This window comes from Patella vulgata, chromosome 6 (genome assembly GCF_932274485.2).
Source record: "Patella vulgata chromosome 6, xgPatVulg1.2, whole genome shotgun sequence".
Lineage (NCBI taxonomy): Eukaryota > Metazoa > Mollusca > Gastropoda > Patellidae > Patella > Patella vulgata.
The window spans coordinates 35,871,526-35,897,686 of NC_065884.2; the positions used below are offsets into that span (position 1 = coordinate 35,871,526).

The 26,161-nt window shown below is 35.6% G+C and overlaps 1 protein-coding gene across 3 annotated transcripts in view; it reads left to right on the forward strand.

Moving 5' to 3' along the window:
- The window catches only part of LOC126825393 (caprin-1), a 294,531-nt gene extending 268,723 nt beyond the window's left edge, over positions 1-25,808 (forward strand). For 2 of the 3 annotated variants that reach the window (XM_050555032.2, XM_056101546.1), the window contains 2 exons: positions 4,092-4,214; positions 22,584-25,808. In XM_050555032.2, coding sequence (XP_050410989.1) covers positions 4,092-4,214; positions 22,584-22,660 — 200 coding nt within the window. In that variant the 3' untranslated portion in view covers positions 22,661-25,808. The remainder of the gene's footprint in view (positions 1-4,091; positions 4,215-22,583) is intronic. The other variant, XM_050555033.2, reaches the window with a different exon arrangement.
- Positions 25,809-26,161: the final 353 nt, after the last annotated feature.

The following is a 26,161-nucleotide window of genomic DNA, read 5'->3' on the forward strand; positions in this document are numbered from 1 at the left end:
TCGACATTTTCTGACGAATTATCATGGTAAAATCTCGAACACAATTCACAAAACGATCAGAGAATAATATTTGGTGATAATAAAATCAGAAATCATATGACGTCATCATTGAAATCCAAGATGGCGGCCAAAATGCAGCTATCTAATAAGTTATCAATTTCAAGTTAAATATATCTTGTAATATGTCTATCCACAGGTTTAAATATCATCTGAGTACGATTAACATAGTAAAAACTCATTTAACACAGTATTAAATCCGGGAAAATAATATTCGTGACTCACCGATTAGTCCCCATCGTCATCCAGATCAACTGCTTCCACATTCGTGCAGTTCTCTCCGCGGCAACCGCGACATACATCAACACATTTGAGACCATTTTTACGGCACGTGCACATTTTTGTGCCGCATTGGTTCCGGATCGACTTGCATTTACACCTCAAAAAGTTGAGTACCGGGTCGGGAGCTGGTGGCAAGTCCATTTGGACTGGCTCATTATAAGATCCACTGTCATTCACCCATCCCCATTCTGTTGGATCCAATGCAGATTCGTTCAATTTTGCCCATACGACTACTTGCAAATGTACTCTAGTGCGTGGAAGTGTGCCGCTCTATCAGTTGAGGGCATACGCTCGACGTCAATCCGGTTCTTTTCGGCCATCATCGTTCTAAATTTTGTGAACCGCAAGCGAGCTAGTCCGCCATCTCCTTTATGACCGTAAATGTGTCATAGCAGTCATAAAGCCGTATCTGGACAGGACAGTTTCCGACCAAGGATGGTCTTTTGCCAGCCTACACTGTTTAATAATGGTATCCCAAACCTCCATTGTACGTACCTCTACGACCTGATCACGATCGGGATGTCGTGGATCGATTGCCGCTGGTTCGGAACACAGGAAACAATTAATTTTCCAGTCAAATGTGGACTCATGCGAACGAAGCCTTTTAGGCTTAGACTGTTCACTAGAACCGTCAATGCTACGATCATCAGCACCGAGGCTCTGTCTTTAGTCCGTATCCTGCCTACGGCAAACTTCATGCACGAAACAGGTTGACTGTGCTCTTTCTAATCTGTCTAGTAAGGACTGATCGCCTCTCTTCACAATAACGTCTGAGCGTGGACATCCCTTTTTTGTACATTTTTGTCGCGATTTGCTCCTCAAATCCAGTCTCACATATAACACATACATCTCCAGGTACTTCGTTGTCATGTGTTTCACCATAGTTATCCACTTCTTTATCCATATCTAGCCATGGGCGTAAAGAAACGTTTAATTATAAGTGCACAAATGGGAGCATACGGTACTTATTAAAATGATCATCAGATCAATATCATGAGACATGCAGGACCTATATTTCGCTGCATTTATGCTGATTCGGAGTTAGGGCTCATATTGACTATCGTATTGAATTTTCATTTGATAACGTCATATGATTATGGATTATGTCATCCCCAAATATCATTCTCTGATCGTTATGTAAATTGTGTGTGAGATTTTACCACGATAATTCGTCAGGAAACGTAAAAAGTTGATCCCTACTCAAATTACCCCTTTTTTCATGTTATCACCGGGGCCCAATTTTCAACTGGCCACAAAAAAATTTCCCCAAGACCGATTGTCGGGGGGGAATTTTTCTGGAATACTACACACCATACTGGTTCAGAATATATAACAAACATTCATTCCGTCTTTAATTCCCAAGAACTGGGAATAAACTCGTTCCACTATTAGGATTCCGTTTACAATGGTTTCATACACGGCATGTAAAATATACAAGCATGCATATTGGATATCATTATTTCAAATTATATTATTACCACTAGTCGAAAACGTAAGAACGAATTGAATAGTGACGATTCTTGAGCCAGAAAACAGTTTGCCATTTGTATCCTATTACCGTCGCCAAAATGCTCTAAAAGTTAACGGCGGGTATAATTGTAAGCATCTCTTACAAATAAATTGAAATTTATATCATTCTATCAGGGATTCAGATTCTGATACCTCTACGGTACCTGAAAATAACAATTTGTCCCATTGTACACGCAACACATAAATTGGCAATCCCTGGATGAGATTTGACGTGTAAATACTGAAAATATATTGTGCAGTACGGTACTCAAATAGACTAAAGTCACCAAAAATAAAATCTGATCTTATTAAATCCAAACTTTTCTTATCTATTATGTAATGACAGATTTTTTTATAGTTGTTGTATATTGTATTTTATAATTTTTAATAATAAGTGTAGCTGAGATATAAGATTGTTAGATGTTGTCTTTTTTATCACACATTTTTGGCAGATAAAATATTCCAGTTGGCGAGGAAAAATATGAACATTTTTTTTATATAAAAATCATCAATTTTGGCAGAAAAAAATTGAAAGCCAGTGTGAGCCCTGCTAAGATGTCTATGAAAGGGAGGCATGTAAGACAATGGGTCAGATGTGGAGAGCGGGGGAACCAACTCAGGTCGCCACATCCTACGTACAATCCATGCATCTTTTCTTACTACATATCTTAATAACCTTGTGATCGTCTAGAATTTGTTTCTAGCTGTCTTAGCTTATGCTTCACGTTGTGTATTTACTTCTGACTGTTTTCTTTAGACGTTTGTCTTACCAGGAATAACAATGCAACAGTTTGTTTTTACATTTTTTTATATATCATAGCTGCTTACACATATGGATACAATGCATAATAGAATAAAGTCATTCTCTTAAAACTCATTCATCCAGACTTGTTGGGCGAGTCTGCTGATAGAAACTTTTACTTCTTTCCCCTTCTGGAATCAAGCTGTTGTCTGACAATCACCCACCAGTATGATAGTTTTGTAGCTTTGGGGTTTGGACCTTCAATTATCTAATTGGTCAAATCTGATGTAAATAATTACAAAGATTGGTCAAACTAAACCAATGATGCAATAGGTAAATTTCCAGTCACATGTTTTTTGACACAATCTATCCTTGAACTTAGACCCCCTTTCCTGTTATTCGCATACCATAGCTAATATACTGACAATAGAGAATAATTTGTAAAGATGTTTAAACCATCTTACATCTCTATTCCTTGTCTATAAGTTTAAAAACAATGTCGCAACGACAATATTACTACAGGCATTGGTTCTGTTCATTTTCTAATGTGAATTTAATTCTGTTGTTTTGGTTGTTGAGGGGATGGAGAAGGAGGTTTGGGTCTTCATTCTGATTGAGGATGACGAAAATGTCGTCGACCTTACGGAACCATGCTTTAGGTTGAACTAGAGATGTAGACCTCGCTGAGGACTGGGGATAAGGGGCTTCCCATTGGTAATCCATTGGCGTTTTTGTGAGTCGATTAGATTAGGTTTTGATTTGCTAGTATGATTTTGATTTGATTAGCTATGGTCCACAAATGTGAAATTTGATAATTACGATTTGGTACGGACACCGATCAGAAAAAAAAATTGTCTCTGCTAATTATTGATGACTTGTTAAAGACAAATGAAGGTTATCTACGCAAAAAAGGAAAAATGGTTGCCGTTAGAAACAATCTCCTATGTCCAACAAGTTCAAGTATTTTTTTGAAAACTGAAGTGACCAAAACATGTAAAAAGTGTCCTGAGAAAACCTAGGATCGAGGAATATATTGAAAAAACTGTAAATGAATAAAATTGCTTAGAGGTGATCTAACATTCTTGTGGACTATAAAGTTAACATTAAACACGTCAAATGCGTTTTAAAAAAACATTTTTTATGGAGAAAAACAACAATAAGCATTAAAAATTACTTACGACTTCGAACATCCCGCCATTTTGAAAAAGTCAAATCGAATCGCCTAAACACCTCCTGGGACGATTAGGTCGATTTGCCTAATCAGTTGAGTTAAATCGTCTCACAAATGTAACGATTAGCATAATCAACTTGGTTCACAAATGCGTATAATAGCTAATCGGTCTAATCTAATCGGTTCACAAAAACGCCTCATGTAACTGCTCATAAATGTTTCATTACCGACAAAAGTAAAAATATGCGACAACTCTTGTTGACTGCCTGGACGATTTGGCTGCTGTGGGCGTATGTTTTGTTGCCTGGCAACCTATCTTATTTATTTTAGGTGGTAATTATCAAGGCTATCAGTCACGAAATGATTATAGATCAGATGGTTATCAAGGATACAGTAATAACTATAATAAGTCAGGATGTTATCAAGGTAGAGGTGGAGGTGCAAGAGGAGGAGGTATGCAAGCATGCTCATAAAAAATTTACTAGTAATAGTTCAGGACTGTAGTGCTAATAATTGTTCCCATGGCAATCTTAAAGAAGTGACGGGGTCAATACACTGAGAAGTATCAAAGGTGATTTTTGTGCAAATATGGTACCGGTATAGATTTCTAACTAATTTAGTAAATTTGTGCAAATATCGGTAAAATTCTAATTATCGCAACAAATCTAATACCATGAGGCTAAAATCTGTAGATACGGTGTGTTAATTAACAGGGGTGAGACATTGACTGAAAGGTGATTTAATTATCGCTAGGGGTGAAAATCTCTGATGGTGTGTTTTCTGTATTCTTTGTTTGGTGAGTTTTCTCGAAAACGTGTTATAACTGCATGTGTTTTATTAAAGACAAACAGGCCTTATCTAACACGTAGGTGTGTTTTACGCAGATCGGTCTTTGTTAATTGTTGGTCTTTATACATGGATTTATATGTGCTGTAGTTACATACCAAACTAGTCGGGCTGCAGTTATTTATATATTTGTCTTTTTTGAGAGTTAATTTGTTTACACATTATCGTGCATACCACTGAGCTATAAATGCAAGTATCTTCAAATTGATCGCACACAGTATCGTTATTTACCTATATCTGGACCAACCTCCTTCAGATTAACAAATCTGTTTCGAAAGCAAGTTTATGAATATAAAATCATGCAATTAATGAAAACCTATTAGTTTCGTCAATGCTATATTTATTGATTCTTACCTGGGTAAATAGGACTATCCAAGAAAAAAGTAATTCCCGCATATATAACAAATGATAATTCACGTATCAAATAACACTAATGCAAATAGGGACATGCGCCCATTTTCAAACTCTGTGTAACCAGCTTGTCTTTGCATGCGAAATATCAACCTCACCTAATATCTTTGACACATGTTTTTATACATTCGTTGATAATAGACGAGCGGCACAATTGTCACGTGACAACCATAATTGAAATTGCTTTAAAATAAAATTCCGTACAATTATGATACAGCCTTCAATATAAACAACAATATTTTTAAAATTATGCCTTTGTCAGAATGTTTATATAATAAAAAAATCATAACGGTAAACACTATCTAAAACTGGGTTATTGACCTAATTCCAACCGATATGTCACGTGTCATTGGAATTCAGCATTGGAGATTCTATCGGGAAAATATATTATTAGTGACTGTTTCTCGGTGTAGTCGGTGTTCTATCAGGAGATTATACTCAATGAAGATATTAATTTACCTAACAACTGGTCAGTGAATCCATCAATGTATGATCCAGTTATTGTTTTTATACGCCCACATTTTCATGTGGACGTATATTGTCGTCACCCCTGTTTGTGGACACTCTACAGGTCACAATTCTTATCCGATTTTGACAAAACTTGAAATATAGGTTTATCTCCAAAAGATCTCGGTTGGTTTCTATATTGACATGTTTCGGACCGAAACTTCATGAATAATGGCCCCTGATTGTACGAAAAATCACGTTTTTAGCTTGTGGACCCTACAGAGGTCACAAATTTTATACACCCACATTTTCATGTGGACGTATATTGTCGTCGCCACTGTCCGTCCGGGCGAACGCAATTTGTTTGTGGACACTCTACCCGTCACAATTCTTATCCGATTTTGACGAAACTTTAAATATAGGTTTGTCTCCAAAAGATCTCTGGTTGCTTTCGATATTGGCATGTATCGGATCGAAACTTCATGGATTATGGCCCCTATAGAGGTCACAATTTTTATCTGATTTTGTTGAAACTTGAAATGTAAGATTATAACCCAAAGATCTTGGTTCCTTTCGATATTCGCGCATATCGGACCGTAACTTCCTGAATTATGGCCCCAGATTGTATGAAAAATCACATTTTTAGCTTGTGGACTGGAGTGTCATAATTTTTATCTGATTTAAAAAGTATTATTATATCACCGCTAAACCCTAAGGACAGCTGAGTTTGAATTTTGTGAAAATCGGCCCAAAACTGACGGACAAAATGGCTGCCCTTTGTGCTCAAATAGCGTAAAAATATGGTATATCAAGGTTGTGGACCCTATAGAGGTCACAATTTTTATCCGATTTTGTTTAAACTTGAAATGTAAGTTTATAACCCAAAGATCTCGGTTCCTTTCGATATTTGCACATATCGAATTGTAATTTCCTGAATTATGGCCCTTGATTGTTGGAAAAGTCACTTTCTTTTTAGCTTGTTCTCTATCCATCTCTCGAAAAATGTGGGCGTATCCTGCCTGGCAGCCGTTGGTTATCTGATTTTGTTGAAACTTGAAATATAAGTTTATAACCCAAAGATCTCGGTTCATTTCGATATTCGTGCATATCTCATCGTAATTTCCTGAATTATGTCCCCTGATTGTACGCAAAATCGCGTTTTTAACTTGTGAAACCCTATAGAGGTCATAATTTTTATCCGATTTAAAAAAAACCATTTTATTATATCACCGTTACACCCTAAGAACGGCTGAGTTCGAATTTCGTGAAAATCGGCCCAAAACTGACAGACAAAATGGCCGCCCTTCGTTCTCAATTAGCGTAAAAATATGGTATATCAAGGTTGTGGACCCTATAGAGGTCACAATTTTAATCCTATTTTGATGAAACTTAAAATGCAAGTTTATAACCCTAATATCTCGGTTTCTTTCGATATTCGCGCATATCGGAACGTAACTTCCTGAATTATGGCCCGTGATTGTACGAAAAATCGCGAATTTAGCTTGTGGACCCTATAGAGGTCATAATTTTTATCCGATTTGAAAAAATGTATTATTATATCACCGTTACACCCTAAGGACGACTGAGTTCGAATTTCGTGAAAAACGACCCAAAACTGACAGACAAAATGGCCGCCCTTCGTTCTCAAATTGAAATGGCATAAAAATATGGTATATCAAATTTGTGAACCCTATAGAGGTCACAATTTTTATCCCATTTTGTTGAAACTTGAAATGTAAGTTTATAACCCAAAGATCTCAGCCCCTTTCAATATTCGCGCATATCAGACTGTAACTTCCTGAATTATGGTATATCAAGGTTGTGGACCCTATAGAGGTCACAATTTTAATCCTATTTTGATGAAACTTAAAATGCAAGTTTATAACCCTAATATCTCGGTTTCTTTCGATATTCGCGCATATCGGAACGTAACTTCCTGAATTATGGCCCGTGATTGTACGAAAAATGGCGAATTTAGCTTGTGGACCCTATAGAGGTCATAATTTTTATCCGATTTGAAAAAATGTATTATTATATCACCGTTACACCCTAAGGACGACTGAGTTCGAATTTCGTGAAAAACGACCCAAAACTGACAGACAAAATGGCCGCCCTTCGTTCTCAAATTGAAATGGCATAAAAATATGGTATATCAAATTTGTGAACCCTATAGAGGTCACAATTTTTATCCCATTTTGTTGAAACTTGAAATGTAAGTTTATAACCCAAAGATCTCAGCCCCTTTCGATATTCGCGCATATCAGACTGTAACTTCCTGAATTATGGCCCCTGATTGTACAAAAAATTGCATTTTTAGCTTGTGGACCCTATTGAAGGTGATAATTTTTATCCAATTTAAAAAAACATATTATTATATCACCGTTACACTCTAAGGATGGCTGAGTTCGAATTTCGTGAAAATTGGCCCAAAACTGACAGACAAAATGCCCGCCCCTCGTTCTCAAATAGCGTAAAAATATGGTATATGAAGGTTGTGGACCCTATAGAGGTCACAATTTTTATCCGATTTTGTTGAAACTTGAAATGTTAGTTTATAACACAAAGATCGTGGTTTCTTTCGATATTCGCGCATATCGTACGGTAACTTCCTGAATTATGCCCCCTGATTGTACGAAAAATCGAGTTTTTAGCTTGTGGACCCTATAGAGGTCATAATTTTTATCCGATTTCAAAAACCGTATTATTATATCACCGTTACACCCTGAGGACGGAAGAGTTTGTATTTCGTGAAAATCGGCCCAAAACTGACAGACAAAATGGCGTCCCTCGTTTTCAAATAGCGTAAAGATATGGCATATCAAGATTGTGGACCCTATACAGGTCACAATTTTTATCCAATTTTGTTGAAACTTGAAATATAAGTTTATAACCCAAAGATCTCGGTTCCTTTTGATATTTGCGCATATCGAATTGTAATTTCCTGAATTATGGCCTTTGATTATAGGAAAGATCACTTTCTTTTTAGCTTGTGCTCTATTCATCTCTCGAAAATGTGGGCATATCCTGCCTGGCAGCATAAAGTAAGCTTTTATTAAAATATAAAATAATTTCAAATAGGCATATAACGTTTTCCAATAAACAGATTTGAGCCGTTGGTTGTTTTCCAAGATAAAATACCTTTGGCTCCAACGTTGACTCACTGTGTGCTTTTATGATTTTTGTTCTATTAATTAATGTAGGCTTTCATTTTTAAAAAATAAAATAATTCAAGATATTAAAATTCTATTTTAAATAGGCCTATAGCATTTATCAATAAACATTATTTGGGTTGATTGGTTTCTCTTTTTACAAACGCGTATAAACCAAAAACAACTTGAGAATGAATATTTTAAATATTGCTCTGGGTGTCCATGTTACACTACTGCACAAGAATGTATTAAATTATTATAAATCTGAAGTTTGCTCTAGATATCCATGACATTAGGCCTGATCTGTGATCAGACTTTTTGTGATTTTTTATATGCCCACATTGAAAATGTGGTCGTATATTGCCGTCGCCCCCGTTGGTACATCCGTCGTCCACAATTTATTGTGAACACTCTACAGACTACATTTATTATCTGATTGTTTTGAAATTGATATATGTTGTTGATATTTGTGAAATAAAGAAGCCTATTTTTTTTCAGCGATTTCCGATAATTACTGCCAGGGTTATGGCCCTTGTTTCACTTTGTTGCACCTTCTGAACGCTCTAATGACAAAAGTTATTAACCGATCTGTATGAAATTTATAGGCATCATTTAAATTAGTAAAATAAAGACGCCTATTGAATTTCAGCAATTTCCGTTAATTACATCTAGAGTTATGGCCCTTGTTTCACTTTGTTAAATCTTGTGAACGCTCTAATGACAACTGTTATCATCCAATCTATTTGAAATTGATATGCATCATTTAGATTAGTGAAACGAACAAGCCTATTGAGTTTCAGCAAATTTCTGTTAATTACATCTAGAGTTATAGCCCTTGTTTCACTTTGTTGAAACTTGTGAACGCTTGAATGACAAAAGTTATCACCCAATCTGTATGAAATTCATATGCATCATTTAAATTAGTGAAATAAAGAAGCCTATTGAATTTCAGCAATTTCTGTCAATTACTTCTAGAGTTATGGCCTTTGTTTTACTTTGTTGAACCTTGTGAACATTCGAACGACTAAAGTTATCATCCGATCTGTATGAAATTTATATGCATTATTTGAATTAGTAAAACGAAAAAGCCTGTCGAATTTCAACAATTTCTGTAGATTACTTCCAGAGTTATGGCCCTTGTTTTAGGTTTTAGAGCGTTGTGAACCCTCAAACGACGAAAATTATAATGTCATCTGTATGAAATTGTCTATTTAATTCCCCTTATAACCTACAAAAGAATAAATATGCGACAACCCTTGTCGACCGCTCGGACGATTTAGCTGCTGTGGGCGTGTGTTTTGTTGCCTGGCAACCTATCTTTTTGTCAGCTGATTATTTAGAAATAGAGAATTTAATTTATACTGTGTACTATTATGGAATTATCTGCCATACAAACTGAAGTTAACCATACAGCATACTATTACTATTAGTATATTAAAATTATTTTGAATTACTGAATGGTTTAAAATTAGTGATAGTGCTTCAGTAAATATTTTATTGGTCGGATTAAGGCCTACCAATAAAAGGGGAAATGTGAATTTGAAAAGCATAAAAGTATTGGGCTTACTGTTTTATTAAAAGCTAATTGCAACTGAAAATTGAGCAAAATAATATTTTGTGTTTCCATCCAAACTAACCCCATACCCTTGCAAAAAACAAACAAAAGAACGGATGGTGTACATTGTCATTTATTAATGACGAATTGAAATGAAATATGAATTAACAATAATAAAAATATTTAAACAAACAATACTACATGCATGAACACTAATAATTCAAAATAAAATCATATTTCAGTCTTAAAAATGTGGGTTGGGCTTAAAATTAAACAAATAAATGGCCATATTAAACAAAGTATTACGCCAAAATGACGATAGGGACCATGTGGGGTGGGGGGGGGGGGCAAATACATCATCCTTCTACTAGATCATGAGATTATATTGCCGAATTAATAAAAAGTTGAAAAATAGTCTAGAGAGATTAATTGTATTTACCAAGAACAGCCCTTTTGGCATTTACAGTAAATTAAGCTTTTCAAAATTTTAACGGTGTAATTGTGAGCTCAGTTTTCGTGATTATATACTTATTAGACAGGCAGACAGTCAGATAGATGATTAGATAGATAGTAAAGTATAGCGATATTTTTTAATTTGAAATACTTATTGGTAATAAGTATTTGTAGTTTTGATAATGGAACATTTTTTAAACGTGAATTATTTGATGAAAGTCTATAATGTGTTTATATTTACTTGTTTATTTCTATTTCTATTATGGCTTGCTCTTAATTGAACTGGAACCCACGTTAATTTGGTTTCCCGTTCCATGTTACACTTTTCAATGTGTAAATAAAGCGGTTTATGTTTCGTCATTTTTGTTGAAAATCGTTATTTATGGACAAAATGGAATTTATTTACTACTAAACGGGTCGAGTGCCACCCAATTTTTTTCTTGATCCTAATACTAGAGATCATTGCCTTTTCATTCAGCATTAAAAAAAAATACTTAAACCCGCAGTGGGTGAGATATAGATAGAATAAAATGACATACCTAAATTCAGCTATTTTGGTACCTTACAGCACTAGGTCTCTATACCAAAGACCGCTGAATGAAAGTCCATCAAACTTTCAGAATGTATACTTACTAACCATATCTGCTACCCTATAAAGTTTCATTAATCTACTCGCCGTAGTTTAGTTGTAAGCCATAATTGAAAAGTGGCCAAAAAATGATGATTTTTTGTCTTTTTTCGGTCTTAAAGTTTCAAATATTTTTCTACTCTCTAAAAATGGTTCGATTGATCTAAAACTGTGGCAGTGGGGTTTGGAGGGGTTACCCATCATACATAAAAACAATGGTGGAAATCGGTCACCCACCATGTGCCGGTCCCTGCATGGTTCTCTCGCAAACGCATTCTTAAGTCTACTGGAATCGATTGGGGTTGGCACCCTTTCTTGAGGTTGGATTAATTTTGCGAAATGAATAACGGGATTTTGACACTGGCAATCCCGTTTTGGGTTGCGATTGCTGCGATTGTAAACGAGAGGGGACTGATTTAAGGCCAGAAGCTACTTGTGGCTGTAACCCAGTGGTAGGGATTGGTTGCACATTTCTGGCTAGCATATTTGAATATGGGACAGATGGATAACTCGGTGCCGGGTAGGCGTGTGGATTCATTGCTGAGTCATCAAAGATATTCCCATCCCTGGGAGCATTCTGTTTTACCTTAGCAAAACAACGAAACACAGGGTGTTTGTAACCACAACGGCTACATACATGTGAAAAATCACATCTTTGACGTTTACATCCCTGCATTTTGTTGTATTGCCAACAGGTACTTCCCCGCCCACCTGAAACTTGGGTGTGTGAGGCTTGGTGTGACACAGATCTAGTAGACGTAGCACTAAACAGAGTCGTAGCCCTTAACCATAGGTCGGCATGCATCGAATCCCCCGGGAAAGGGGTTGATCGACGCAACATGCGAAATTCTGTATCATAATACAAAAAGGACCTGCCGCCGTATGTCTGTGCCAACTCAGATATGAGTGAGGAATACGATAATAACTTGGATGCTACTAGTGGATCTTTTTGTATCATAACATCCATAAAAATCGAAAAGGCTTTCTGCAAAAGCTCAAACGATAACAATTTGGACTTCGGTAATGAATAAATCTTGATAGTTAGTTCATCATCTGTGTCAGAAATATTCAATGCTAACTGCGTTTGTATAATATTACCCGGCAGGAGTAATGACAAATCCACAAACTTATCCGTCCAAATATCCTGGCGAAGCCTATCGGATATGTGTCGGGAAATTGACATGCATGTCAGACTAGTCATAGTACCTTGGTGCTGATGGACAGGTACAGGATCCGAAACTTGAAACATATCTGCTGCATTGACCAAGAAGATATTTGGTCCTGATGGCCCACTCTGGTTTGAAGTATCCGCTCCTGATGGATCTGACGTCGATATATTAATGGACGAAGCTGTGATGGTGGCAGGAGTGCTGACAGAGGTACTTGTAGGTACTGATGAAGATGATGGAGATACCATGACTAAACCTCTTTTGATAAGTTTTGTTATCAGTAAATCTGTTAAACGTTCTTCTGCGGTTGTTGTCATGGGTACATGGGCTGTCTCATCTTCGCTCTCTGAAGCGACAGATGGAACTTGAGGCTGCAAAAAATAAAGAGTTAAGGGTGGCCACAATGAAGCACAATGATGGAACAAGTATGGAATTGGTAGAAGTCCAGCATCAGAACACCCAGTGAACCAACAATCAGTCTGCATAATCCAAAAACATGAACTACATTCAGACAAAGCCTGTGTACTTCAAACTCATGTAGCCTTCTTACAAACAAGTCCCCACCTGGACATTACAACAAACAGTAAGTCTACTTTATTCGTATACAAAACAGTATACACACAAGGATTAGTCCCACAAGATGCACAAAGACCATTGAATCAAGGTCGAACCAATGCTGTGAAAAATTCAACATGCACACATACTAAAAACCATAGTACCAAGAGCATGCACACATACTAATAACGATAGTAAAATCAACATATAAATATTTGTACTACACTGACGACACATCAAAATTTTTACAACACATGAGATCAAACGCGAACAGTTTATCTCTCAAATGAATCAGTACCGTTATATATTTATAGGTGCACAATATAACCAAAGAATTGGAACACAATTATGATTGTAAAAAATTACTAACCGCAAAATACCAGCGGATATGTCGCAATAATGCATCCCTGATGCTGCGCATAAATAACATATTACCAACTGTATTTGATAAATGAATGCCATCGTCCGAGTAAATATGTTGAAGGGGCTGCCAAAGCCCAGCTCTATGTCGCCAGAAACTAATAACACAATTAGACTCCTGGCAGAGTTGCATCAAATGCATATTCGTTGACTTAATCATATCATTAAATCCCCAGAACGGCTCAACAAATCTCAGCAAAAGCTGGCTAACAATAACACATTTAGGGCTATATTTAGCCATAAGTAAAGACGCAAAGTGCACAACCGCGATAGCCACTTCATGCGGCAAAAACTTGCCAGATGCAACATCATTTGAACCTAAGTGTAAAACTATAATGTCAGTTTGTTGAAAAAGGCTGCTACGTGCCGCACGCACAAGCCGTCTATGCCGATCATGTCGAACTCGTAATCCGCCATGTCCCCAGCAATGCACCTCACATAAATTCAAATCTAGATCTAAATTCGAATGGCCGTAATTCTTTAAAAATGTATCTAAACGTTTAACATATGACGAGCCATACAACACAATCCTAATAGGGCTAGGCGGCATTAACTGTAAGCTACGAAACGGCCTTTTGACTGTAAACAAAGCGCCAGTTCTTTTAGCGGAAGTCGATGTATCACACGCCATGATGAAAATTACAACAAGGCGAAGACAACAATTATTGCAAATTCACAATTTCAACTTACGAAACACATCGTAAATTTCCAACAAAGGTAATTTAAAATGCAACTCGCACTAGCTACAGACCAGAAATTACCAACGTATACACACCACAGTGATATATATAAAGAGTAACGAAACATGGACAAGGACTGTAACACAAAATTCATTATTGACAATAATGTTTATTTTATGAAATTTGGAAAGGTATATTACAGATACCATAAACTTAACACTTAAATTGTTTACCACAAATAATTATAGGCCTACATAGAATCACATTTTTCGATACACAATCTTAGAAAAAAATTAGGCTTGTCCATTATCCTTTTGCCAGAATACAACAAATTCTTCAGAAAATATAGTTAGTTCCCTCACACATGATTCTTTTTCAATTTCTTTTAAAGATAACATATGAATCTAAATTTATTGTATTCGGTAGCCTAGCGGTACGTAGGGCTATTATTGTGTTTGTAGATTTTATTTGTTTTTACAAAAAATATAGAATGTAATTTAAAGAACATGTGCAACTACAGACTTCATGGGTAAAGCTTACTATTTAAAATTTGATCCTTTAAAAATCACAACATGTAATTCTAAAATTACGAAAATATTAGATAGCATGCGATAAGGTATGCAAGGAATGAGTTGGTTTACATCGAAGCGCTACTACTTCTTGTCCCGCGTATACGAAATTACTAAAGAAAAGGGCCTACAATTTAAATTACCTGGTATTAATACGTTTATTAGACCTATGACATGTCACGGAGTCAAGTGGCGTGGTTTTGATTCCCCGCATGTATGAGACGAGGAGTAGGGTCGCCTATCCAACCTATGGGGGTTTTCTCCGGGTCCTCCAGTTTCCTCTCACTGCTAAAAAAGAGCCATCCACTCAAGTGAATTATTGACATAAAACTGAACCATGTTAGTCCCAAAATTACCTAGTTTGTGTCGAGTGGACGTTAAACCAAATTTCTCTCTAGTCTCTGACTACATTACATTAATTGCACATTGATTTGATTTGATTTAGCTTAGACAAGTTAGAGCGAGAGGTCATATTATCATAAGATAAAGATGTATCTATCTACTTCTAGGCCTGCATTACTCAGTACTCTATATTGGATTTGGAATATATCATAATATGCAATATAATGCCAATTAACCAATCAAATATGCAAACATCTTTCACCAAATATGTACATTTTTGACGATATATATTGCTGCTATTATAATCTATTATGTTATTATAGCTCAGTATTTATTATATATTTATGGCACTAGGCCTAGCACTCGACCATGACTCGTATCATACTCGTAGCAGACAACGCAATGTAGATTGAGCTCTTTGTCTTCAGGAAAGTTGAAGAATTTTAATCCCTCAATAGTCCCTAAAATTAAAACACCCGGCGTAGGACCTACTCTGCGTACAATATCCACCACTCGGATGTTTATATTTTCTTCTGTTCAATTGCGAAACGTCTTCATTAGCCTCCGTGTTTAGTGACATTACAGACAAACCCCAAGATGCAGTGTGCGACCTACTTTTTATGCAAATGAAGTAGTTGCCACTCTGATTATTTTTACTCTGTACTATTGCTGTTAAAATGTTACCCACAGCTGCTATTATGCAAATACTACAGCATTTGCCACAAGGTAAACACCATCCCAAAGACAATAGCACTTTTTATACGGCCACATTGAAATGTGGTCGTATATTGTTGTCGCCCCCGTCCGTCCGTCTGTCCGGCGTCCACAATTGCTTGTGGACGCTCTATAAGCTAAAGTTAATATCCGATTGACTTTTAATTTATACACAGTGTTTAGGGTCATGAGATGAAGAAGCATATTGATTTTCAGCGATTTTCGATAATTACTGTCGGAGTTATGGCCCTTGATCACTTCAAAATATCTTCTGGACTCTCTAGAGGTCAAAGTTAATATTCGATTAACTTTAAATTTATACACAGTGTTTAAGGTCATGAGACAAAGAAGCCTATTCATTTTCAATGATTTTCGATAATTACTGCCAGAGTTATGGCCCTTGATCACTTCAAAAAAATCTTGTGGACACTCTAGAGGTCAAAGTTAATATTCGATTAACTTTAAATTTATACACAGTGTTTAAGGTCATGAGACAAAGAAGCCTATTGATTTTCAACGATTTTCGATAATTACTGCCAGAGTTATGGCCCTTGATCACTTCAAAAAAATCTTGTGGACACTCTAGAGGTCAAAGTTAATATCCGATTGACTTTAAATTTATACATAGTGTATAAGGTCATGAGACGAAGAAGCCTATTGATTTTCAGAGATTTCCGATAATTACTGCCAGAGTTGTGGCCCTTGATCACTTTGAAAAATCTTGTGGATGCTCTAGCCTGACAAGGACAGCTGTCTAGTCCTTCGGATGACACAAAAAACCGAGGTCCCGTGTATACATTAGAATGCACATAAAAGATCCCTTGGCAGTTGGAATTCGATATAGGCGTATTCCCGTCTTCATTAGCCCAGTATAGGAGCAGAACAGTAGGACGTGAAACTCCTTTTCATTTCATTTTGTATACTAATCGTTAGCATAGGGCAGAACTTTATAAAAACCAAACAAATTCTAATGGTTTTCTGATAATTACTTCATGAGTTGTTACTCTTAATCAGATTTTAATTTATTATAAGTTTTCATTTATGTGGACGTATATTGTCGTCGCCCCTGTCCGTCCGTCCGGAATTGTTTGTGAACAGTCTACAGGTCACAATTTTTATCCGATTTCAATGAAACTTGAAATATAGGTTTATCACCCTCCGATCTCGGATCCTTTCGATACTGGCATGTATCAGACTGTAACTTCATGGATTATGGCCCCTGATTGTACGAAAAATTACGTGAACTGTAGAGGTCACAATTTTTATCCGATTTGGTTTAAACTTGAAATGTATGCTTATAACACTAAGATCTCGGTTCCTTTCGATATTCGCGCATATCGGAACGTAACTTCCTGAATTATGGACCCTATAGAGGTCATAATTTTTATCCGATTTAAAAAATAGTATTATTATATCACCGTTACACCCTAAGGACAGCTGAGTTCGAATTTCGTGAAAATTGGCCAAAATTGACAGACAAAATGGCCGCCGTTCGTTCTCAGATAGCTTAAAAATATGGTATATCAAGGTTGTAGACCCTATAGAGGTCACAATTTTTATCCGATTTTGTTGAAAATTGAAATGTAAGTTTATAACCCAAAGATCTCGGTTCCTTTCGATATTCGCGCATATCGGACCGTAACTTCCAGAATTATGGCCCCTGATTGTGCGAAAAATCGCGTTTTTAGCTTATGGACCCTATAGAGGTCATAATTTTTATCCAATTTAAAAAAACATATTATTATATCACCGTTACACCCTAAGGAAGGATGAGTTCGAATTTCGTGAAAATCGGCCCAAAATTGACAGACAAAATGGCCGCCGTTCGTTCTCAAATAGCTTAAAAAATATGGTATATCAAGGTTGTGGACCCTATAGAGGTCACAATTTTTATCCGATTTTGTTGAAAATTGAAATGTAAGTTTATAACCCAAAGATCTCGGATCCTTTCGATATTCGCGCATATCGGACTGTAACTTCCTGAATTATGGCCCCTGATTGTACGAAAAATCGTGTTTTTAGCTTGTGGACCCTATAGAGGTCATAATTTTTATCCGATTTAAAAAAACGTATTATTATATCACCGTTACACCCTAAGGAAGGCTGAGTTTGAATATCGTGAAAATCGGCCCAAAATTGACAGACAAAATGGCCGCCATTCGTTCTCAAATAGCGTAAAAATATGGTAAATCAAGGTTGTGGACCCTATAGAGGTCACAATTTTTATCCCATTTTGTTGAAACTTGAAATGTAAGTTTATAACCAAAAGATCTCGGTCCCTTTCGATATTTGCTCATATCGGACCGTAACTTTCTGAATTTTGGCCTCTGATTGTACGAAAAATCACGTTTTTAGCTTGTGGAGCCTATAGAGGTCATAATTTTTATCCGATTTAAAAAAAACGTATTATTATATCACCGTTACACCCTAAGGACGGCTGAGTTCGAATTTTGTGAAAATTGGCCCAAAACTGACAGACAAAATGGCCGCCCTTCGTTCTCAAATAGCGTAAAAATCGGCCCAAAATAGACAGAAAAAATGGCCGCCGTTCGTTCTCAAATAGCGTAAAAATATGGTATATCAAGATTGTGGACCTTATAGAGGTCACAATTTTTATCCGATTTTTTTGAAACTTGAAATGTAAGTTTATAACCCAAAGATCTCGGTTCCTTTCGATATTCGCGCATATCGGACCGTAACTTCCTGAATTATGGCCCCTGATTGTACGAAAAATCACATTTTTAGCTTGTGGACCCTATTGAGGTCATAATTTTTATCCGATTTAAAAAATCGTATTATTATATCACCGTTGCACCCTAAGGACGACTGAGTTCGAATTTCGTGAAAATCGGCCCAAAACTGACAGACAAAATGGCCGCCCTTCGTTCTCAAATAGCATAAAAATATGGTATATCAAGGTTGTGGACACTATAAAGGTCACAATTTTTATCTGATTTTGTTGAAACTTGAAATGTAAGTTTATAACACAAAGATCTCGGTTCCTGTCGATATTCGCGCATATCGGACTGTAACTTCCTGAATTATGGCCCCTGATTGTACAAAAAATCACTTTCTTTTTAGCTTGTTCTCTATCCATCTCTCGAAAATGTGGGCGTATCCTGCCTGGCAGCTGCTGGTTTTTGTTGATGTCTGGATATATTAAAGGGAATGGAAGCTTAAAAGTTTAAAACCCAGTTCCAACCCGGACCTCATTTGACCCAATTCTGGCCGGTTCGTTTCAAAATGGATTAATAACTCTGGTGACTCTACAGTTCACAATTTTTATTTGATTTTGAGGAAACTTAAAATATAGGTCCAAAGATCTCAGTTCTTTTCGATATTGGCATAAATCGGACCATAACTTGATGGAATTGTGCATATCGGATAGTAAATTCCTGAATTATGGCCCCTGATTGTACGCAAAATCGCGTTTTTAGCTTGTGGTTCCTCTAGAGGTCAATATTTTTATCCAATTTAAAAAAAAAGTTTGAATATATCACCGTTACACCCTATTGATGGTTGAATTCGAATTTCGTGAAAATCAGACCAAAACTGCCACACAAAATGGCCACCCCTTGTACGCAAATAGTGTAAATATATGGTATATCAAGGTTGTGGACCCTCCAGAGGACACAATTTAGATCTGATTTTGATTAAACTTGAAATACATGTTTATAACCCAAAGATCTTGGTTCCTTTCAATATTTGCGCATATCGATCGTAACTGACTGAATTATGGCCCTTGATTTATGTACGAAAAATCGCTTTTTTAAATTGTGGTGCCTCTTAGAGGTAAAATTTTTTATCCGATTTGAAATAATCGTTGGAATATATCACTGTTACAATCTATTGATGATCGAGTTTGAATTTCGTGAAACATCGAACCAAAACTGCCGCACAATTGGGCCACCCCTCGTACGCAAATAGTTTGAATATATGGTGTATCAAGGTTGTGGACCCTCTAGAGGCCACATTTTTGATATGATTTGATGAAACTTGAAATACATGTTTATAACCTAATGATCTTGGCTCCTTTTGATATTCGCCCATATCGATTGTTAATTACTGATAATTACCGCCAGAGTTATGGCCCTTGATCACTTTGAAAAATCTTGTGGACGCTCTAGAGGCCAAAGTTAATATTCGATTGACTTTAAATTTATACTCAGTGTTTAAGGTCATGAGACGAAGAAGCTTATTGATTTTCAGCGATTTCCTATAATTACTGCCAGAGTTATGGCCCGTCTGTCCGTCCGTCGGTCCTGCGTCCACAATTTAATATCGGATTGACTTTAAATTTATACACAGTGTTTAAGGTTATGAGACGAAGAAGCCTATTGATTTTCAGCGATTTCCGATAATTACTGCCAGAGTTATTGCCCTTGATCACTTTGAAAAATCTTGTGGACGCTCTAGAGGCCAAAGATAATATCCGATTGACTTTTAATTATACACAGTGTTTAAGGTTTCAGCGATTTCCGATAATTACTGCCAGAGTTATGGCCCTTGTTCACTTTGAAAAATCTTGTGGACGCTCTAGAGGCCAAAGTTAATATCCCATTGACTTTAAATTTATACACAGTGTTTAAGGTCATTAGACGAAGAAGCCTATTGATTTTCAATGATTTCCGATAATTACTGCAAGAGTTATGGCCCTTGATCACTTCAAGAAATCTTGTGGACGCTCTAGAAGTCCTTGATCACTTTGTGACACTCTAAAGGCTAAAGTTATCATCCGATTGACTTCAGATTGAAACACAAAGTTTAAAGTAGCTAAGTCTCTAACTTAATATCATCAAAAATTTTCAACACTGAAAACACGAATTATTTGTCAATTCAAATCAACATTGGTCTTGTGATCTTATAGGGAAAAGATGGGCTTCTGATATCCAATATTCAAGACAAAATAAACATTTTACCATTTGTACACGAATCGTGTACCATAATGCATTTCAGCACTATTTGGAACATGGGACTCAAAGAGGCTAGACATATTCCACAAGTCATTTCAAATGGTGACGCTATATTCTTATCTTGAGAGCATACTCAATAAATACCATCGGTGTAGACTGGAATAACCAGACGCTAAAGATTGTCATTTAATTGAGACTTTGGCGCATTTCGCCGAATATAACTGACTAGAAATTACATGTATAGTAAAAACAGAAACGATTGAATGTAACTCAGTTTATATACATTCATATTACATTATTATATGCGTTGCGACCCATTTGTGTCAATTTCTAGGTCCCATATATTAGCGATTTAGCTCCTTTAAGATCTTGAGACGAACAAGTATATTGATTTTCAATGAATTTTTATGACTTGAACAGCTAAATCCTTGATATTAAAAGTTTTGTATTAAGAACTTTTGGGGCAGAACTTTATAAAAACCAGACAAATTTTAATGGTTTTCTGATAATTACTTATTGAGTTGTTGCTCTTAATCAGATTTTAGTTTATTATGAATGTTTCATTACCGAAAAAAGTAAAAATATGCGACAACTCTTGTTGACTGCCCGGGAGATTTAGCGGCTGTAGGTGTATGTTTCATTGCCTGGCAACCTATCTTTTAGCTTGTGGTGCCTCTAGAGGTCAAATTTTTTATCCGATTTAAAAAAAAACGTTGGGAATATATCACTGTTACACCCTATATATGAATTATGGCCCTTGATTTATGTACAAAGAATCGCATTTTAGGTTGTGAAAATCAGACCAAATTGAAATACATGTTTATAACCCAAAGACCTTGGTTCCATTTGATATTCGTGCATATCGGATAGCAAATTCCTGAATTATGGCCATTGATTGCAGGAAAAATTGTGTTTTTAGCTTGTGGTTCCTCAGACGTCACCATTTTTATCTGATTGAAAAAAACTTTTGAATATATCACTGTTATACCCTAATAACAACGGAGTTCGAATTTCGTGAAAATGGGACAAAAACCGTCGGACAAATGGTCGCCCGTCGTATGCAAATAGTGTAAATATATGGTATATCAAGGTTGTAGACCTTGGTTCCTTTTGTTATTCGTGCATATCGGATAGCAAATTCTTGAATTATGGCCATTGATTGCAGGAAAAATTGCGTTTTTAGCTTGTGGTCACCATTTTTATCTGATTGCAAAAAAACTTTTGAATATATCACTGTTACACCCTAATAACAACAGAGTTCGAATTTCGTGAAAATGGGACAAAAACAGTCGGACAAATGGTCACCCGTCGTATGCAAATAGTGTAAATATATAGTATATCAAGGTTGGGGACTCTCTAGAAGTCACAATTGTGATCTGATTTTGATGAAACTTGAAATATACCTTTATAACCCAAAGTTCTTTGTTCCTGTGGATATTTGCGCGTAATCGATCATAACTTCCTGAATTATGGCCCTTGATTCTACGAAAAATCTTTTTGTTTAGCTTGTTCTCTATCCATCACTTGCAAAATGCTGGTTCATTCTGCACTTAATAAAAACATGGTAATGCTTGAACTTTTTCTAATTCGTTCGTTTTCTCTTATCTGGTGACAGTCAATTCTTTTTATGACATACAGCTGTGTATCTGTATATTTATAGCTCATAACTTCAGTCAGTTATATAGAAGGATAACTTGTGTTGGTCATTTTTTGCGCCACTTCGTGTTTTTTCAAATGTACGTTACGCATCTACCGTAGCAATGATCTCTGTGTTAAAATTATATTTGGAATGTGTTTAACCAGTTCTATCACATATGTAATAATGGCTGACACCAATATTGTTCTCTAAAATCGGCTTGACACTATCTTTGTCTATCAAAACTGTGAATTTTGATGAAAAGAATGGTCCAGGTGGTTTTTCAATATGCAATCATCAAATGCTTAAGATAATCTAATTTTGTCTGTTTTCAGGATCAAGAGGTGGTCAACCTAGAGCAGGAAATACACATGGAGGGGGACGTGGTGGATTTGGGCGTCCTCAGAACTAACATTGATAGCTAAACAACATATTGTGGCAACTGAATTACAAACATATTATGGCAACTGAATTACAATGTGGACATAGAAAATTCACTGGTCTCAAATTTTCCACATTCAAAAACAAAAAAAATATAACTTTTTTATATTGACGAGCAAGGCAGTTTATCAACTATTTAATTAATATATATATTATAGCGTGTGATATTTTAATTATCTGGGACCAGTCACTTTTCTTTCAAAAAAAATATATGTGACCCGTTACAGCTAAATGAGCTATAAACAAAACAAGTGAAAACATTGATTTTGGTCGAAATTGAGATTTTCACAAAAATGAGTATAAATATACTATCTATCAACCTAAATGATCAAAATGGCAATAAAACATTTTGAAACACCTTTATTTGGACGTTCTGTGAGAGACCGTATTCATGAATTTTAATTTTTTTATACGCCCACATTGGAAATGTGATCGTATATTGCCGTCGTCCCGTACGTCTGTCTGTCCCTACGTCCGTCCGTCTCCACAATTTCTTGTGAACACTCTACAGACTACATTTATCATCTGATTGTTTCGAAATTGATATATGTTATTAACATTAGTGAGATGAAGAAGCCTTTTGATTTTCAACGATTTCCAATAATTACTGTCAGAGTTATAGCCCTTGATCACTTTGAAATATCTTGTGGATGCTCTAGAGGCTAAAGTTAATATTCGATTGACTTTGGATTTATACACAGTGTTTAAGGCCGTGAGATGAAGAAGCCCAATGATTTCAGATAATTACTGCCAGAGTTATGGCCCTTGATCACTTTGAATAATCTTGTGGATGCTCTAGAAACCAAAGTTATCATCCGATTGACTTTAGATTAATAAACAGAGTTTATGGCCCTTGTTTCACTTTGTTGAATCTTGTGAACGTTTGAACGACAAAAGTTATCACCTAATCTGTATGAAATTCATATGCATCATTTAAATTAGTGAAATAAAGAAGCCTATTGAATGTCAGCAATTTCTGTCAATTACGTCTAGAGTTATGACCCTTGATTTACTTTGTTGAACTTTGTGAACGTTCGAACGACAAAAGTTATCATCAAATCTGTATGAAATTTATATGCATTATTTGAATTAGTAAAAAGAAAAAGCCTGTCGAATTTCAACAATTTCTGTAGATTACTTCCAGAATTACGGCCCTTGTTTTAGTTTTTAGAACCTTGTGAACCCTCAAACAACGAAAATCATAATGTCATCTGCATAAAATTGTCTATTAAATTCCCCTAATTACCTACAAAAGAATAAATATGTGACAACCCTTGTCGACTGCTCGGACGATTTAGCTGCTGTGGGCGTATGTTTTGTTGCCTGGCAACTTATCTTTTTTCTTTGCTTGCCGAAGGACGATCAGGTAATCCCCTTGCGTAATTCTTGGCATCATTGTGAAGCGTTACATCTCTAATTAAAAAATATGACCGAACTACTACCGATGATATCATTTACATCGAGTACAAATGAGTTTAAAAATGTAAACAATTAACCTGTTTAAAGTCAGAGCAGGTTGACTCATTTGCTGATTGGCCCAGACATCCCATGTGGCATATCATAAATTAATCAACTAGGTTAAACCCGAAACTTGTCATTGAAAAATACTAATAAATTATCATGGATTAATGAGTCGTTGATTGATAATTGTCAGTAATATTATATGTGAAACCTTTCTCAAGTCATTATTTACCCTGAATAATTAATCCAAGCGATGATTATTTGACATTTCGTTTCATCTTAAAAAAGAAAATCATAAATTTATGTTGATAGTTGAATTTTGATTACTGTGGCTTTATACGACATATAAAATGTACAAGCATGGCTAATTGGACATTAATGTTTCAAATTTTATTATTAGCAAGGTTCGGAAACATTAGAACAACGAAAAAGTCATAAAGCGACGAATCTCAAGTTAGAAAATTCCCCGCCGTTGGTTTCACTATTCCAAAAATCCCTAAAATGAACGTAAGCATCTCTTACACAGGAAATTGAAATTTCAATAATTCTATCAGTGATTCACATTCTGATACTCTTACACTTCCTGAAAATAACATGTACACACAAAACCTTGATTTTCAAGAAATTTAACTTGATTACTCAAAGGATTTTAATCTCACGACAACTAAAGGTTCTAATTAATTGATGAGATTAACAGAAGTTATTCTCATAAAAGTTATAATATACAAAACATTGATTACTAAAGTATGGAGTATTCTCATTTGTTGGAGTATTCTCATTTGTTGAATAGCAAATAAATTGCCTGGTTGCTATGTGATATTGTTTTGGAACATACCAACATCTTTAACTTGCTTTTTCTCAAAACTTACATTCCTGACTTGGGCAGCTTCAAACAGACACAGCAAAGTCAATCTTTGCCTGAATGAAACCAACCACACATCATTTTGAAGGTATTGAATTAGAGAATGCGAAAAAAGCAATAACTTAATTTTCAAAATTTCCTCATTGCGACTCAATATGCCAACACGGGTCACATATAAAAAAAAGAAACCAAAAAAATGTGGACAACCTTGACAGGACTTAATGGAAATTCTTGGTTTTCAACTGTTTTTGTGCAATAGAAGAACTACTATTTCTATAATAAGTATTTTTTTCTAGGAATTTACAACGTTTTGGATACATTATCAAATAATTTGAATTTTGTTTTCTTATTGTGACCAAGAAAATAGTTGTAAAATTATGAGTTTCCATGGATTATTGTGGTCACTTGTGGATGTGTGGTGCAAATTTCAACGGACAACAACAAAATATAACATTACTTTCAAAAACCTTTCTATTCATTCTGGGAGACAATTTTTTTTTTTTTTTTACTGTGAACTATAATGTGATAGTAATTACTGGGAAATGTGATTAACAATTTAATTGTTAAAATTTGTAGTAAATTGACCATTTCTTTTTGTGTTAAATAGTGCTATTAGTCGTGTATAAAACTTTATTCTGCATTTATACTAAAACAAATATGTTATTAATTTTAACATAAAAATTTGAATTGTACCATTTTTTTTTCTTTTTCTACTTAAAGTACATTAAATTGATCACAGGATTTTGATCAATTATTTCATTTGGTTTTGCTTCAGACAATAAAATAGTCAACTTGATATCAGTTTTTATACGCCCACATTGGAATGTGGCCGTATATTGTCGTCGCCCTCTTCCGTCCGCTGGTCCGTGCCTCCGTCGGTCTTGCTTGTGGACGCTCTAGAGGCTAAAGTTAATATCTGATTGACTGAGACGAAGAAGCCTGTTGACTTTAAATTTATACACAGTGTTTAAGGTCATGAGACAAAGAAGCCTATTGATTTTCAGCGATTTCCGATAATTACTGCCAGAGTTATGGCCCTTGATCACTTTGAAAAACCTTGTGGACTCTCTAAAGGCGAAAGTTAATATCTGATTGACTTTAAATTTATACAGTGTTTAAGGTCATAAGACGAAGAAGCCTATTGATTTT